The 19,899-nt window shown below is 27.7% G+C and overlaps 1 protein-coding gene across 1 annotated transcript; it reads right to left on the bottom strand.

Annotated features, from left to right (window-relative positions):
- Positions 1 to 17,804: 17,804 nt before the first annotated feature.
- On the bottom strand, positions 17,805 to 19,891 carry LOC123296739 (the record flags this gene model as incomplete). Its single annotated transcript, XM_044878357.1, has 3 exons — positions 17,805 to 18,308; positions 18,368 to 18,643; positions 19,194 to 19,891. Coding segments are annotated over 3 exons (1,233 nt in total), but the record flags the coding sequence as incomplete, so codon positions are not given.
- Positions 19,892 to 19,899: the final 8 nt, after the last annotated feature.

Consider the following 19,899-nt stretch of genomic DNA (forward strand, 5'->3'; position numbering starts at 1 on the left):
TCAAACTTTTGTTCTTCATGTTAGGTCATATAGTCAATAAAAACAAGAAACTCATTTTTCAAGTAAGCGAAAACTTTATTAGGTCAAAGTGTGAAATCCAGTCACTATTTTTAAATGAGTTAATTCAACGAGGTACAGAAAAAAAAACCGTCCCCCAATGAGTCTGTTATGACGCGAACCTTGGCTTCCGCAATTGTATGTTGTATTCATCGCAGATATCGTTCACAGTTTTGAAAAATTTTCTGAACGCTTCTCCAACGTTTCCTCTTCTTTCAATCAAAATCTGTTTCGCAGCCCTGTTCGATAGCCTCACCAAGATCCAGTTATCATGTTTGAAGTACTCGATTGAAAGACAAAGTCAAAGAGTGTACTAGCTTAAAATAAGCATCGATATATGACCATATCAATGAAAATACGTCTCAAATAGGTGCATTTACAGGACTATATTATTAATTTATATTTAATTGGAAAGATTTTCAATGGGAGGGGTTTTGACCCCCAAAACTCCTTTAAGAATCATTAAACATTAAATTTAACATTTCACCATTCCAATAAAAATAAAATTAGGAAATAAACAACGTGCAAGATTTCCATAATAAAAGTAAAGTTTATTAATTTTCATCTTAATATTTTTTATATCCAAAAATTTCTTTTTGGTATTAAAAATGTAAAATATTTCATAATAAAAACATCACTGAACAGTGGCCTTTATCAAAGCTAATAATAATTATTAAGGTATACGTGATCCGAATGAGACAAAATTTCTTTTGCAAAGTATCGCAAGGGGTTATAAGATTTTAAATAAAAGTTTTAAAAAAAACTATACAAAACTCTGAATTTATTCGTTTTATTATATAAAAAAGTTCAAGAAAATAGGAAATAATTGTTTACCAAAGAAAAAGAATCAACTAAAAAATATGAGCTTCCATTTAAAAAAAACTGAACTTGCCCTTCATTTGAGCATAAATACGTCCTAATAAAAAAACTTGATATCGGAAATGTATTTCCCTCGCCAACTAACGAAACTTTTGTACAAAACCTTAAAAAACTAGACGCACTCCTGAAAGAAAAATGTCTAGTTCAAATATAATAGATCACTTATTATAAAGACCAACTATTGCGTTGATTCATTTCTCAATTAAATAAATATACTCAAATCCATAAAAATTTCAAGTTCAAAGTAATCCATGAAATCAAAATTGAATGGTAAAACAAAAAAATTGAAACCACCAAACAAGGTTAAATTATTTACGCAACGGTTATTAAAATTATAAAAATGATGTCGATATGTTGAAATAATTATGATCATATTAAAGTGGGGCAAACATTTTTATACCTAATTTAAAGTATTATTTTTTGATATGGCTAGCTTCTACTCGTCCGCCCCGCTGGAAAATACCAACTTTAAAAACATTTAGACTCGCATTAATCCGGGCTCTTTTCGTTTTTGAGTTCTCGTGTTAACAGACGGGTAGACAGACAGACAACCAGAAATGTACTAATTAAGTGATTTTATAAACACCTGTTGAAAAATTTTGTTTGAAAGATCAATATTTTTAAGCGTTACAAACTTGGTACTAAACTTAGTTTACCTTGATATATTTTATATACACATGGTATTAAAATTAAAATACTACCACATAATATGATTCACCTAGCTTGATATCAATAAACCCCCCCCCCTTTCTAGCTTTCACGATAAGGTGACCTTCAACCTGGCTCTGGATTTCACATGATACCAGTTCTCGTGATTATAGCAAGAGATGTACTTGTTTTTAACTCCAATGACAAGAGCTTTTAAACAATTTCAATTTCATGTAAATCGGTCCTGCAGTTTTGCTCAAACAAACACACAAGCAGACAAACAACGATTCTGTAATAGTAAAGATTATTGCTATAGGTACATACACGTTTTTTTTTTATACAGATATAATTTCCATGCGTGCGATATTGCGTATGTATATTTGATTCAAACGAAGGTCGTTCCGTTTTGGTGTATTTTTGGAAGTAACAATATGCACACACAAATTTAATTTTAATATAAATATTATTATTTTAATATCAAGATTATAATTTCTTTATTATTAACTCATAATTAACACACGTGTGAATGAATGAACACGTGAAATCATTTATAAAACTCAGAATTTTTATTAAACAAATTAAAGTTATAATTATACTTATTATTATAAGCTACTTTATTATACAGATCATTCATTTGTTATGGGCAACCCAAGCAAGTTGTTGCAAATCAGAATATTTTCTTCTATATGCCTCCGAGAATACTAAAATATAAGAGAAATTTTACTTCGCCCACAGTCTATTAATTGCCTACTTGATAAATACTGAAAAAGTATTCGGCATTTAAATAAAAAAAACTTTTGGCAAAATGAAAACCGACTTCAAGAGAAAAACTTTTCCAAAACAAATTAAAATGCACTAAAAAGTAAAAAAATAACCATAATATAACGTAGTTAAAATTATAGTTATTTTTGGAGTCGGCAGTGGTGAATTTACACTAGGGGCAGTCGGGGCTAGTGCCCAGGGCGGCAAATTTTCTGGGGCGGCAAAATTTGGAAAGTGAAAAAATATTTTCAATACAATATATAATTAACTAATTCTTTTAAATAAATATTTTATTTTTCAAGAAATATACTTTTTGCATTATGTATCAAATCAAAATTTTGTATATTATAATATAGGAAATTTAAGTGAAAACTATTAAAATAGTTTAATTAATTTATTTCCATAAAGGTTTGCAAAAATAAAATTTGATATTTTTATTTTCTGGAATTGATAAATTCCAGAAATATAGTTTTTTTGAAGAATTGAAAATATTTTCAAATTATCTATGTCTTTTTGATAACAGAAACTTTAATTGATCAATGAATTTTCCTAAAATTGGAGAATTATCCAATAACACTAATTAATTTAAATTTAAAAGAACAGTAATAAATAATATGTAATACATAATAAATTTTCTGCAATTAATTAGTTATTCTAATTTTTTTAAATAAGATATCAAAACTATTAAAATAAAATTTCAGTCATAGGGCGGCATTTTCTTCAGCGCCCCAGGGCGGCAGAAATTTAAATCCGGCCCTGGGAGTCGGTGTCAGCCAAGGAAACAACTCTGACAGAACAGTTTGCTACATTAGCTTGGCTGACACCGACTCCAAAAATAACTATGATTTTAACTACATTATACTATCGTTATTTTTTTACTTTTTAGTGCATATTAATTTGTTTTGAAAAGTTTTTCTTTTGAAGTCGGTTTTCTTTTTGTTAAATGTTTTGTTTTTATTTTGTGATTTTTAGTGAATCTTAAGTACACTAATTTGTCACTAAAAAAAGAATAATCGAAATCGGTTTACTTGATATTAAGTTATTCGTCCTCTTGTTGTGCAAACTTAATGCAAAATTAAGACTTTTATGTTTTTTTCATGGTTACCGTTGTCAAAACTGGACCAAAATGAAAAGGGGCCACACGGGAAGTACCAGTTTTTAAATAGATAAAGAATCATCAAAATCGGTTAACCCAGTCGAAAGTTCTGAGGTAACACACATAAAAAAAAATACAGTTGAATTGATAATTTCATCCTTTTTTGTTTGAAGTCGGTTAAAAATAAAGATTCTGTAAAGGTTTCGCCAATGCTACCTAGGTTTGTCATTCGCCACAAATAGACGACATATTGCTGAAAAAATATAAACCCAATTTTCTGTTTATTATTCGAAGATGACATCGACAGCGTATTTCTAATAATTCCATGAAACTTCGTCTTTTTTTTCTCATAATAGAATTCAAAAATACGTAAAGAATTGAACATTTTTTTGAGAGCAATAAGAACAAATATAATAAAGTGGAAACACCGCGATTTCCTTGAAATTCAAACTAACATCGTATATTTTTTACTCGTACATTTACTTAACTTTTTTTTCAAAAAGGCATTCAACATTACCAAATAAAATTCTTATTTAAATTTTGAAAAGAAAACATGTTTTTAAAATTGAAAGGAATAAAAAATTCTCAAAAAAATTCGTCAAAACAAACATTTCTACGAATTACCTGCTGCGTCTTCTATAAATATAATTATTTAGACATCGTATATGTTATAATAGATGAATACCATCTTGTTTTATATAATGGACCATTATTTGTCATCATTAAATGAATGAAGAGATGAAGAAGAATACCACGAAATATCATCATTATTATCTGATCACTAAATTCGTAAAAATTTGTTCAAGGTCACATTTCATACAGTGTTCTCCATTAAAAAGGAACACTGGTCTATCACATCCAAATTTTATCCAATTTTGATAAACCAAGTATGTAATCCTACGAAATTTGTGGAGTCCTGGTCCCGGAATTAAGCATATACGTGATAGCTACCGAAATTACAGCTGACATCACTGACATCACACCTGAAAAGAATAACCCAAAATTAGTGGGTTTCAAAAAAATTTCAATAAGATCGGATCAAAGTTGCCTGTGTTATTAAAAAAATCGAATTTTTTAACTTTCCATCAGAATCCAAAAAATTTAATTTGCTCAATCCACACCCAAATCCAAATTTTATCCAATTTTAATCAACCAAGTATGTAATTGTACTAAATTTGGGACATACTTTTGAAATTTGTGACCAAAATTAACCTTAGTTCTAATAAGTTTCAAAAATGTGGAGTCCTGGTCCCGGAATTAAGCACATAAGTGGTAGCTAGCAAAGAATTGAATTCATAGCTGAAAAGAATAATCCAATATTAATGAGTTTCAAAAAAAATTCCAATATGGTCGGATCTAATTTGCCTGTGTTATCAAAAAAAATCAAATTTTTTTACTTTATGACGTCATCAGAATCCAAAAAATTTAATTTTGCTCTATCACATCTAAATTTTGACCAATTTTGATAAACCAAGTATGGAATCCTACTAAATTTGGGTCATTCTTTTCAAATTTGTGCTCAAAATAACCTAGCTCTAATAGGTTTTAAGAATGTGGAGTCCAGGTCCCGGAATTAAGCACATAAATAAAAGCCAGCGAAAAACTGGCATCACAGCTGAAAATTAGTGGGCTTCTGCATATCTATGTAACTTTGGGAGAGTAAACATATGTCAACTGGATAGTCCAAGTTCTCAAGACGATTATTATTCCCCACTGAATTCTCCTTCTCCTTCCACCTATTGTTCTGCTCATCACGGCATCTAACGCTAGCAGGAAAGAGTTGGGGACAAAATACATCCCTGAAGAACACCTGCCCTATTAAAAAAATGGTATCCCATTAAAAATTATCAACATTATCAGAAATATTTATGACGGCTTTCAATGCCAAATACTTCATCAAGGACAACTTACGCAAGTATGCTTTTCGGGTCCAAAAAGTATGCTTTTGCAATAATAACAAAAAATATAGAACTATTAAAAAGTTGTTGGGTGTTTTCTTTTTTTTGAACGGAATGGTATATGTGTGCAAAAAAAATCATAACAAATTAATGGGATAAAAAATATATGTGTTACGGTCAAGGTAAATAAAATTGATAGTTATAAGAACGATGAAGAAAAAAAAAACATCCGGAGAATTAAGAACTAAGGTATTAGGTGTTATTACTATAGTTGAAACATTAAATTGTGTATATACAGTGAAAGTAAAATATAAAATATATGTTTATAATCATAATATTTATTACGAATAATTTTAATTATTATAATTATTATTATTTATAATAATTATAATTCACACCTTTGCAGTCTTTCATTATGAAAATTAATATAATTTTATACAGGATGAAAACATTTTTTTCCAACATGAGACAATTTGACAACTAGCAACTGTTTCAACTGATCAATTTTGTTTATCAAGATGAATAATACTCGTAAATTACATCATAGTTCCCGAAATTTATCTAGTACTAGGCTGATACCCACCCGCTTCGCTGGGTTTGAAAGTAAACATTGATAAAGACCACCGTGTTATAGCCTCCACCTCTCTTGCGCTCACTTATCCCCTTTTTATAACACTCAAAATAATGGTAGGGATTGTTTTACACATGTAATATATATGTATGGTTTTCTACTTTTTTTAAATGTAAAATAGTCATAATTTATTGAGTATATCAGAAAAGATGGCCATGATAATATCAAATTTAATTTAATTTTTTATTTTATTATTTTATTTTTTTTTTATATATCTTTATAAATTATAGCTCATGTGTTATTCTGATATATGAGCTTTTATATTGTTAAGTTTTATTCAAATCTATTCATTAGTTTTTGCGTGAAAGCGTAACAAACAAACAAACATCCTTACTTTCACATTTATAATATATAGAGATATTCATCAGTTTTTGCGTGAAAGCGTAACAAACAAACAAACAAGCAAACATCCCTACTTTCACATTTATAATATATAGGGATATTTGAATATGATTTTGTGAATAAGGACGGGATTTGAACAAATCTAATTTGATCCAATTTATAAGCCATTATTAAGATACCCTAAAGTCACTATTATTGGAGTTATATTCCATATTTCCTCAAAATTGAAGATCAACTAAACAGGATATTCAATTAGTAGTTACAGTAAGTTGAATCGGGATGAAATTTTTTTATCACTTCCGGTGAAGAGTTCTCACTGTACTAACAGAAAAGTGAAGTTGTTTTTTGAAAATCTTTAACAGTTTGCAAAATATGAACATTTAAAACTCCTAATTAAACAAAGAGAAAGATATCTTAAAAGAGATGTCATTAATTGTTGAGTATTGTCACAGAGATTACATATAAAACTTTGTTTTGCATGAAAGAGACGGGCGACAATCTTTAAATTCATATAAACTTCTTTCTTCGTTTTTTAAGCAATTATAATTTAACTTTCAAATTTTGTTAAGGTATCAAATCTTCTGTTACATTTTTATGGGTACTGTAGCAAATTTGATATCGGTCATCAACCCAATTATTGAAATTCCCACATGAAATTCCCATATTTGGTTTAGAAACCGAAAATGTATTCAGCTAAACTCAAAAGTTTAGCTGAAATTAAAAGTTTTAGCTGTTTTCTCCCAACTAAAATGAAAATCCCTCAATGAAATTTATATGAAAATAGTGTTCGTTTGATAATCTATAAAAATTTTTATATATTATGTTATTATTCCCCCAATTATTTCTATAAAATAGCAAAAGTCAAATAAAAAAGTAATCAAATTAATTCTTGTAATATAAAAAAAAATATAAAAGTTAGTAAATAGTTAAGGAAATTTTTCCATTTCTTAACTAATTACATAATATGAAGTAATTTGATTTATGAATTTCTAATAAACTTAACTTACGTACGAAGGAAAATTCCGTGTTCTTAATTAATTAAAAAATTTTTGTCAATATATCATAATTTTGGTTATAGATACCCTTCAATTTATATATGATCAATTACTCATATATACATACATAGATATTGATAATTTATTATTAATTAATACAATAAAAAGTTGTTATTTAATATTTATATAAATCTAATAAATCAATTAATTCACCACATTTCTTATAATTATTTTAAAAAATTATTTGGAATATTAAATATATGAGATAAGTTTTAAATTATTTTCAAGGTAATTTTCTTATTTAATAAAATTATATTATTTTTACCTATCTGTAATAATTTTGCTTTAAATTGCATTGATCTAAAAAATTCATCTATTGCAAAAATTTTCGAAAAATACTATCGAGATACTAGAGAACCACGAGAAATCCTGGACGAGAATTCTCCTAGCTCGAGAAAAAAAAAAAGTCGAGAAATCAGAAACCCTATAGATTTTATAATTTTTTTAATTTTACTGGCCAAACCAGCAAAGAACTAGGAATTAATTTAAACTCTCGACATTAAGAGTTTAGGTACTTCATATCTAGAAATTAAACATAAAGGAATTCACACAAATATTTATATTATTAGAATCGAAGGTTGAATTCATCAAAAACGATTTTATATTAGATAAATTTTTTTATGGATTGAATTAAACTTATTATTTGTAGTTATTTGTACGGAACATAAGTAGTATTACATTACTTTTAGTCTTTTTGATATTCAATAAAAGTAGTAAAATAAAACAACCTAGCTAACAAAACACGTGTTGTAGTAAAACTCGTATGTGTTTTCAAATGACCACAGGACAAATATTGGTTCATGGACATTCATCTATCTATTACTAATTCATATAATTAATAATCACCAATCAATGCAAATGATAAGAATTATTGAAAACAATATAAGTGTTAATATGCGTATTATGTACCCCCACCCTACCCTTATTTGTAAAACATACATACACACTTGTTAATTTAGTATAGGAGATGACATGTATTTTTACCCGACTGCGTAACGCAATGGAAGGAAATATGGTTATCCAACTATGCATGTTTGTTCCTATTTAACGCTCAATAATACGCGTGGGCGATATTAATGATTCTTACGTCAATCGATTATTTTTAATCTTTTAAATGTCACTAACGACATGGTGATATCTCATATTCAATATGGCGATAACTAGGCTCCTTATTGTAAAAAAGAAATAAATAAAGTTGACAAACTATGTTAGGAATGGTAAAACAGGTGCATTTTTTGTGAAACATATTATACCTTCACCATAAAACAGTTTTAGCGCCAAATATTAATATTTTAAAAATTATATGTCAACAAATTGGTCCTGATATGCTCCTTCAGAAGATACAAGTACTCCACTTAAATAATTAATAGTAAATTGGTTAATCATAATTAAAAATTTTTAATTTCTGATCGTCTTCATTTACATATACATATTTAAATCAAATTGGAGATGGCGTTAGTGGATTTTTTATATCTCTTTTCATTTTTGAGTTATCGTGATGACAGACAGACAGACAACCGGAAATGGACTTATAAGGTGATTTTATGACCACCTATACCAAAATTTTGTTCATAGCATCAACATTTTTAAGCGTTACAAATTTGGGACTAAACTTAGTACACCATTGGTATATTTCATATACATGGTATAATAAGCGGTGATTTTCAAGCGACTGATCGAATTTTCATTGAACGTAGGTAGGTACTACACATATAAAAGCAATCGTTTCAAACATAAATAATTTTTCAATCCAGTCTTCAAATGCAAATAAAATAACATGGTGTCAATTGTATAGAACAAAAATTTGTTAATAATCAAGCACTTAAATTGCAGGTAGCCCATTTGCGGGATGTTGTTGAGTAAGCTGTACATAACAAATTAAAATTTTATACATATTAAAAATTTGATTTTCTCATATACTTTTTGAGGGATGAAAATCGTAAAAATCGTGTTTTTTCAAATTTAATGAATTTTCTATTCGAAAACGGAGAGTTAGGAAAAAAATGTCTAAGAACAATTTTTCCCGTTTCGGTCAATATATTCACCGACAACCTGCACTTTTACGTTCAGGAGCATTTTTTAAAAGGGATCCAGCAAAAATTTTCATGCGAAAATTATTCATCCTCAATGATTTTACCGGGTCTGGTATTGGTAATTTTTGGTTATGTATATTTTTTCAGAAAACATATTAAGTGCCATACTACCATTGGCAACTTGATCCCAAATAAACTTATCTCAAATTGTTAAGTAAAGATCGGAGACTGGTGGCATTACTTAGCACCCATGATGAAAAAGTGATCTATTGAATTTTTTTCTAAAACTTTTCCCTGAGCCGAACATAATTTTAATCTATAACTGAATAAATATTAATCTACAATAGAAAAAAAAGATCTTCTACAGCCTTCCATAACTATTTATGAGATCCGATATTCTGGTTGAAAACTCAAAAAAAATCTAAATAATATCTAAACATCTGCAGGTGGCTAGACATTACATTATTATTATAAGTTACATCACAGATACAAATACCTCCCATTTCGACCCAAAAAAAACCAAACATGATAACGACATTTTTTGGTACAGGTAGATACCCTAAAAAAAAAGGCTAGACGTAAAACTATGTAATAGATGCCCATCTATTTTTTTTCTAGCTTATTATAATACCTTTTTTCAAGTACCAAAAAAAAACAAACCATCCGGACATTGAACTCGACCAGTCAACGACCGGACCCGACCCAATCGAATAAAAACTCTAAGCACACAAAAACAGAAAAGATTTTTTTTTATCAGATGCATGCCGGTAACGCTATAATGACATGAATTAGGGGATGGAGAATCAAAAAAAAATTTAAATTATATACAAAAATTCGTTAAAAAGAAGTTATTGACCTTACTATATACTATGAGTGAGTACCTATTTGTGTAACGACCATTCTTCAGACGGTTTATAAAAATAAAATCTAACCCTTTTCACCTAATATCTAAATAATAATTTTTTTTTATAAGATTGTAACTCTACTGATTATATATAATTGTTACGAGAACATTGTTAGGGGTCATTCACTTACTCAGGTAAAAAGAATTCTTCATCTATTAAAGTTTCTAATATCATCTTTAATATTTCGAAAGCATTTCTTTTAGATCAGTAGTTCTTAAACAGTTTTTAACTGTATTTGGTCCAACTGATAATATTAAAGTTTAATTATTTTGTATTCTTAAGGATGTACCTACGAGCACCAAAGCAATTTTAAATAAAAAGCTTGATTTTTTTATATGAAGTTAAACTAAGTTTAAATCAATTCTGAAAATTTTAGGCGGGGTTGCCATGAATATTTAAATAAATAAATGACGTCAAAAGTAGGCATTTTTAACATTGGTTTTATGGTAAAACGGTAGATGGATGGTATGCTTTCGTAGATTTTTCTAAAACTAGTTCGTGGAAATTTAAAAAAAAAACTATTCAAATTAAAGTTAAAACATTAATAAATTATTGAAAACAAAAAATGTAAATTATCGAAAACAAAAGTTTGAGTACGGATTTTTCGATATGTGGAGAAATTTTCAAAATATCGAAAATTAAAAATTTTGTTAAATTATTTAGCTTTCAATATTTGAAAACCAAGGCAGATAGCGAAAACTTTTATTTTTTGTCTTCATACACGAAGTTATATCAAAATTCATAATCAAAGTTGAAAATAAGGTACAAATAATTTCAACCCTAAATCTAAATTTGCCTTGGTGCTCATACTACTTAAACTCTTAACGTCTTTATAAAACCCAAGCACTGAAAGTGGGTCAAAATTCTAAACCACTTCTGATAAAAATGTTTTATCGATTCTTCGTGTTAAAATCCATAACTTACTGATATTTGAATTTGTAGGCAAATGGCTTTGATGTTTATTCATAGAGACCTCGAACAACCGTCAAAAAAATATTTCACTCAAATCTGTTTTATTGGATCATAGAAAAACATTTTTTTGGAGTTGACTGGAAATAATTTTTCTTTAATTAAATTCTAATGTCTCTTATACGATACGAAAAGATTAAATACAATTTAAAAAACTAAATTTTGTAGATTTTAGTAGTTAAAATTCGCATATCTATTTAACATAAAATTAATTTCTTAAACTTAAAATCATTTAAAAAAATAAAACAAATATTTTCTATTATAGAGAACTACCGGTCACTTTTTCCCATAAGATATTCTGAACACAACGTTTTTAATTGTTTTTCTGTAACCTTTGCAACTCTTTCTATGAAAGCTAAATTGGTTCAAGAAATAAGTATTATGTATACCATGTAATATGCAAGGTATATTAAGTTTAGTCCCAAGTTTGTAACTCTTAAAAATATTGATGCTACAAACAAAATTTTGCTATAGGTGTTCATAAAATCACCTATTCTGATTTTCAGCCCATTTCTGATTTTCCGTCTGTCCGTCCGGCTGTGGACACAATAACTCAAAAACGAAAAAAGATATCAAGCTGATTTTTACAGCGTACTCAAGACGTAAAAAGTGAAGTCGAGTTTGTAAATTAGCAACGTAGGTTAATTGGTTCTTGGGTCCGTAGGACTTATCTTGTAAACCGTTAGAGATAGAACAAAAGTTTAAATGTAAAAAATGTTCCTTATCAATAAATAAACAACTTTTGTTTGAAATATTTTTTCGTAAACTTCACTGTTCGCAAATTAGACGTAAATTGTATAGTATGTATTATATGGGAATATCAGTTATGTATGTGTGGCATGTTATATGTGCACTGTGACAGAGAAATCAACATTTTCTATGCATAGTATTTCAACAATTAAATTCAGTCAATTGTTTGTTTTCACATGTTTTTTTTTTGTTATATCCAGTGTTATAGCCATTTCAATCATAAATGTTGGTTTTTCATTCAAAAATATTGCATTTCCAGGAAAAAATTTTCGATCCTCAAAGTCTTGTCTATAAAATTGTGGACGCTCGTTTTATCTCAATAATTTCTGACATTAACTTTTGAATATACTACGCCACCCTATTGAACATTTTTACATCCAATATTATCCTCAACGAATCATGAATATGTTCTCAACAATGTTTTAAAAAATGTTAGAATTATGCCACTTCCAAGAAATTCAAGTCACTCACCTACAAAACAATGAGTTATTTTCGTAACAAAATTTAGAAGATTCTTTAAAAAAAACCCAAATCAAAATTTTATTTATAGTATTTTATAAAATAAACAAAAATCGTACATATTAATAGGAACGATTTTAGAGAGGGGTATTATGTAATTTATAAAACCAGGTGGTCTTTGCTAATAAATTTGAATCAAATTAGCTAAAATATGGGTCAAACTAGAGTCGAGGACATACCCAATTTATATGAGATAATAATATTTATTTGATTCATAAGTACCTAAATTTACAAAAAAAACTAATCAACGTTTAACAAAAATTGACCCTGACAACTACTTAGGTACTAGCACTTTCTCATACTATTTATACATCGTTCCTTCTTTAAACTTTAGAGTATAAATATTTAATTAATCAAGCAATATACGGTGCAATTTTTGTGGGTCTAGGCACCGAAAAATTTCTTATTATATCACGACGTTTCGTCTCCAATTGTATCTTTTTTCAGGTGGTTAATATTAGTCAATATATTAAAACAATATTTACTTAACTAAGGATAAACTTATTGAGAAATAGGGAAATTTTGGATAAAGCCAGGGAAATTTTGGATAAAGGGCTTGATTTTTTTGTATATGAAGATTTACTATGTTTAAATCAATTCTGAAAATTAATTAATTAAATTTGTTCTCCACAACTTTGTCTATATATTTCTATTTTAGTTATATTAACCGAAAAATCGTGTTGTTAAAAATAGAAAAAATTTTTTTACGATATTTCCATTTCATTTTACTAACAAAATCCTTAAAAAAATCGTCATACTATGAATTCAAATTAAAAAATAAAGGTTTTTGCAAGGTATATATATCAAAAATATATATTTTTGCATAATAAAGAAAAAATTCTCCGTGTAAATTTATAATTTTTAATTCAGAAAATGAAAAAAAAAGATTGCCATTGCTCTAAAATTAAAATTATATAGATAGTTAATTTATTAATTTAAAGAAAATTAGTGGTAGAGATTTAACCACATATCAAAAATTTTAAACAATAATATATCCAATAATTTTTTATTTTTTGTTATACCTTTTCATTATATTAATGCTTTACAAATTGCCTATCCAAAACTTCTTGGAAAATCATTGTTGATATAACAGTTTTATTATTATATTATCATATGTATACATAATGGGTTAATTGATGGCTTTTGAGATGCAAATTTATTTTCTGGAAAATAACGTGCTATGTTAAAAATATCATTCATTTTCACACCCGAATCAATGGTAAAATTAATGATAGAAGCACGTGTCCAGTAAAAAGCGTGTATATTCCAAAAATGCATCCACTCCAGGCTAAAACTGGAGCGTTGGTAAATCAAATCACACGAAGGCGCCTCGATTACGGATAATGATAACAAAAAGAATCCAAATGTTGTACAGAAGCTTTATATTAGACTTCAGAGAGATCTGTGTTCTCAGACAGAACGGCGTAAAGAAGAACCTTAACACAGATAGACTGGAAATGCTAGAAACGATAAGAACAGTGCGAAGACGATAGACTCGAAAATTACTCCAATAAACGAAGACTTTTTTTTTGTAACCTTTAAACTTTTTTTTGTAACTTTATTATTTTTCGAGTTATCTAGCAATAAAGACAATTTTTTTGTTTTTTCAAAAAATAGGCATCCTAAACTGCTATATCTTTTTAACCATGTTGTCAGAGCCTAAATAAAGTAAATTGGAAAGTGGCAAGCATTAATTTTAAATTCCAGTGTTATTTGAATTCCAAAAAGTGATATTTTAAATCATCTAAAGTAAAACCGGTCCTGTACATTTAATATTGGATACATTGTGAGTTACACATATAAAACCACATACAAACCTGATAGACCCATCTGAAGAGAAGTTGGAGAATACAAAAATATATCAATTGAATTCAATAATGACCTTTACCTAAAAAGTGTCTACCAAATATAATATTGTTATTTACTCATGATGATAGAATTCAAGTCTGGAAATTATTACGCAATTTTATGTTTAATAAATACAATAACTTTATTCTTTTTATATTATCATTATTATATTTTAAAATATTAATATTATTTAAATAATATAAAAATAATTTTTATTTACACAATAATCGATTAAAACTTGTTCATTTAATTCATTCTTGTCTTACTTATAAATTCAGTTAATTTAAAAATTTACCGTTTGTATAGATCTGCATTTTATTTTTCTTTTTGGATCGAAATACTTTGAAAATAATCTTTATCCTTCGACTATTTGTGAAATAAAACAATAAAGAATCAAAAACGTGACAAGTGATTCCATCTAGCTAGGAATTTTTCAAGTGAGAAAGTATTTAAAGCTCTTGACAAAGAGACGTTAGTGGCTAATCTCTGAGGGTCTTTAGTTTATAAAGCTTAGCTTATAAAACTTAGAAATATTGATATTAAGGTAGTACCAGCATGAAATCACTTTTCGACAGATTTGGCCGAATTTTTTTTCTCGGGTTTATAATAGCTTTATTTATGAATTCCTAAAATTTCATAATTTTTGACCGTTTAGATCGCGAGATATTTAAAGACAAAGTTCGCGATTTTGAGGGTCATGTCCCATTTAAAGCATGTAAAATGTCCGGTCTCTCCAACTATTTTTTATGATATTATTATATATTGAAGAAAAAGTAGAAAAAAATGTTTATACAATAAAATTCTAAAAAAAAAATTTAGAAATTAATTTTCACTTTCGAGATATTAATTTTGACGTAAATTGATCGAAATTGGGATGTTGGCATAATTATTTCCCATTTTAAACGGTCAAAATTTCTGAAACTTTGGGAATTAATAGTAAGCATTATTAAATTCTTAAATTTAATTTTTCGTTAAATTCTGTCGAAAAAAAAATTGTACCATTGCTTTAACATAGAAACTGCAAATACCATGCTGGAACTACGTTAATAGAAAAGCATGTTTTCAATTTTTTTTTCAAAAGTTTACTAAAAATTACTTAAATATACTATTATTGATTTATTCTTTCATATATATATATATATATATATATATATATGAATTTGTGGCAAAAAAAAAATTAATGCAAGTTCTCTATTAGTACCTCCATCCGATCACGAGTGTTTCAAAGCCAAAAGAAGCTTGCTTCCACAATCTTAGAAACTATAAAAAATAGAAGAAACAATTCAAGGCAATAAATGTCCATTTTACAAAAATCAAAACCCTACTTTTGTTTAGAAAATGTTTTCTTACTTAACTCAGTAATAAATAAGTTGTATGAATTCAACAAAATTATCCTGTTCTTCTGAATTTTATATAAATGCATTATTTTCTATGCATAGGCAACAGGTTGTACTATTATGTATGAACAGTTGTGTACAAAGCACTACACTAGTACTGCCTTACATTCTTGTATAATTCCAAAGGGATGCAAATAGTGGGGGGCAAAATAACAAGAAGATTTACATTATTGTAATTTACACTAATGAAATAAAAAATTCGTAAACTCAAAAATTAATAGAAGAAACTTTTAACATGTACCTATATAATATATATATACAATATATAGGGTGTTCATAAATATAACAACAAATTTTTAGAGGTAAGTAACATCAAAAACAATATATTAGGCCATAAATATAGATTTGTAAATGTACTCTTTTTAAGAGAGAGAATATTGAAATTTATAAGAGAAATCTTTTTTAAGGGTTAATGCTACTGAAGAGGATTTCCAAAGCAATCGAAACCGATCTATATCAAATTAATAATAATTTTTATAAGTCTAGCTAAATATTTTTATTATGCGTCCTGAAGGGGATATATTTTTAAAAATTGAAGAATTATTGTTAACTATAATTAAATTAAAATTCAACACCCTGTATCCCAAAAACGAAACGTTTTCGGGTCTATGTTTGTAAGTGTAAAACGTTTGTACATATAAATTAATTTTATATTAAGATGAATAAAAGATAAAATGTAAATTAAATGTACTTGAAATTCTTTATTATTCTTGTCGTACATTCAATAATTCAGGTCAACCGACAAAATCATGTCCGTTGCCCTTGACATAATCACTGGCGCCGCCCTCATTATTGTCAATATTAAAGTTCTCCTCTCATATAATAAAAATTTGTTGTTAATAAATCCTCCCTTCCATAAAACTTTTTTTTTAAATAAATATTAATATCAAAAAATTGATCATTAATACAATTATAGAGATGGATGTCATAATCGTTGGTATATATTAATATCACTCATAATATTTGTATATTTGAAAAGGTTGCTTAGCTCAATGCTCTCTTTAATTTTAAGATATTAAGACTATCCCAATTTTTCAGACTAAAAGGATAAGAAAGTGCGTACGTATCATTTCGGATCGCAGTGCGGACCAGATACACCAATAAGTTGCAGAAAATCTTGACAAATTTGAATGAGCGAAACGGAATCTCAGAAATTGAAAAATGTTTAAATATATCTCTCTTATCTGGCTGTCTAACTGCCTTTCCCACCGTTGGTAGTAATGTTACATGATTATTTAACACGTGTAAGACATTTTATTTCGCCAATGGTCAGGTCGTGAGCAGAATATTAAACCTACTTCATAACTGTTTCAAAGTATAGCTCTAATTAACAATAATCATCCATCATTAACCAAACAAACAAAAAATTTTAAAATAACAATGAAACATTGCTTTGTATATTATGTAAGCCATTTGGAGTTTCTAAAGTATAGGCAACTGATTGTGCATTTATATAATGATATTTGCGCAAACAAAAAAAACACAATAAATGAGAATACGTACAAGAATACATACCATAAACATGTTACGACTTAAATAGGAGGGACACCATTTGCGTGTAAATATCTTTTTTGGCAAAATATCGATGGCATTTACGTGGTAGTAGCTTAATGAACCTTGCACAATAATTTATTTAAAAAATTTGGAAAAGCACTGTGTCGATTGTACGAAAAGTCAAATACAGAAAATTTTATAATAACATACAACACAATGAATCGTTCTGGTCACTAATGTAGCAGATATCAATTTATTTTATTTATAGGACCAAAATAGGATAGAAATAAAATTTTAAATTTGAATTTAAAAACAAAACGTTACGTTTAAACAATGACAAAAAATATCTAAAACAATTAAAGACTCTTTATCTTTATTAAAATTTTACGTACTTACTTATACCGAACGCTTAACAAAATTTACTTCAAAGACTCAAAAAAAATCAACTTTTGTGGGATAATACAACATTCTCAATTAAAAACCAAAATAAAAAATATTAAAAACTAATAAAAATACGACAAAACAATAAAAGCAACTTAATTCTGAGATTAAAAAAACTATTTGACCGATAGAAGCGGATCTTGATGATCACACATAACAAATTTTAACATCAGCATGACAGAAATTAAAACAGTGTCCTAATTCATGACAAACTTAACCAAATGTTTCCGAGTAGCATGCCCCATAAGTTCCTCTAAAATCAGTTTTAACTCATAAGAAATTCTAGACATCTTTTGGAAACAACATACAAAATTTTATTCGGTGATTATAAAATTTCTTTTAAAATTTGACCGATTTTATCAATAGCAAATACAATATTATCAGGTACATCGTAATATGAACTAGGTATTCGAAACGTATGCATAGGAATCCTTTGTGAAAATTCCCACCAATTAACAACATCTTCATTGCTGCCAGTTCGAATCTCAACAAGTACAAGACCATTTTTTGATTTTATAAATCGTTCCTCTTTAATATAAATTAAATTATCCTTATTAGAATCCGTTTCAAATTCATTAAACCATCTAAAAAGTCAATTCTTAATTAATCTCAATCCGTTTTCAAGTAGATTAAAATTTTATACCTATGTGAATTCAAAATCAATCCACAATTTTTAGTAAAAAATGTAAAATCATTATAAAAATTTTCTTTTTTAATATTTGTAAATGGTGTCAATTTCTTAACACATTTATTTGATGTAGGATTTCCTAAACTTTGTGCATTTATACAAAATACACGATCAATATTATCGAATCCACGACCCATTACACCAACATCAGTATGACCCAAATCAAAACAGTGTCCTAATTCATGACAAACTGAACCAAATGTTGTCGAGAAACATGCCCCATAAGTTCCTCTAAAATCAGTTGTAACATTATCTTAAACATCAAATAGAAAATAGGAAGACTTTCTAAAAACTATCGACGGCCTAGCAGGAACAATACCAAGAAAACTGTTAAGTGGTAAAATTATCGTATTTTTTATTTTATTATTTTCTAGAGTAATAAGGATCCATAAAAATCAAGTTCAATTGACTATCAAACAAATTAGACCTAATTCCTAAGAAATGACCTGAAATCGTTCCAAAAAAACTCTCTTTGCTTGGAATTTGGACGCTTCTCAAAAACAGTGAATCCAGTCATTAAATGACCAGATTTTTGTATTTTTTGGATCAAACTAATCTTATATACAAAGTTTCACCGAAATAGGACAATTTTTTGAAATAGAAAAAATCACAAACAATTTGTTTGTTTTGGAATTTAAAAAAAAATAAATAAAAATAGAATTCATTTTACGATTGGTCTAATACTTTCTACTAAACTGCCTAAATTAATTGCAAAAAAATATTGTTTAAACAGTTTGCTTTCTGAAAAATTCTTAAAACAATAGAGTATCGCCTAACTGACCTATAATTACTATCATCCATTAATTTTTGTTTGTCGATAACCCGATCATTTATAAAACAAAATGCAATTTCTTCAACTGATTGTGGCCACGTATGTAAACATCCCGTTCCAAACAATGCTAATCCACCCCCACCCAATGCAACATGAGCGTCCGTAAGAGATAAAATATCCTCATGTTTTCGATGCTTATTTTCGTTAAAATTATCACCATTATACCAAGTACACGATAAGAACGCTAAATATTTTATACTATTCGCTGCTATTGATGATTCCATAATTTCTCGACCAAAATATAACCATAAATCCAATTGATTCATTTTACGAGCCTCGCTTACGTCTAACTTACTATAAAATACTTCACATACAGGTTTCATTGATTTATCAGTCTTGAAGAATTGAAATACTTTCTTATCAAAGCCCAAATCATGAAGTTTATTTGCGTATAATGTTTGCATTAATTGTGAAACGAGGGCAATTTTCGCACATGCAACTTTTGCTGTGTTTTCTGTATTATTTGGTGCTTGAAAGCTTCCATCATGATTCGTACAAATAATATATAAAGGTAAAATTGTATAGTTGGGCTTTGAAACTGTGAAATCTATGTTAAATTCGAACTTAGAATCACAATATTCTAAGGTAATTATATTACTACCTTGATTCAGGTCAATTAAACATTTAAAATTTAAATTAATTACTTCGAATTCAA

This window comes from Chrysoperla carnea, chromosome 3, assembly GCF_905475395.1.
Source record: "Chrysoperla carnea chromosome 3, inChrCarn1.1, whole genome shotgun sequence".
NCBI classification, from domain to species: domain Eukaryota; kingdom Metazoa; phylum Arthropoda; class Insecta; order Neuroptera; family Chrysopidae; genus Chrysoperla; species Chrysoperla carnea.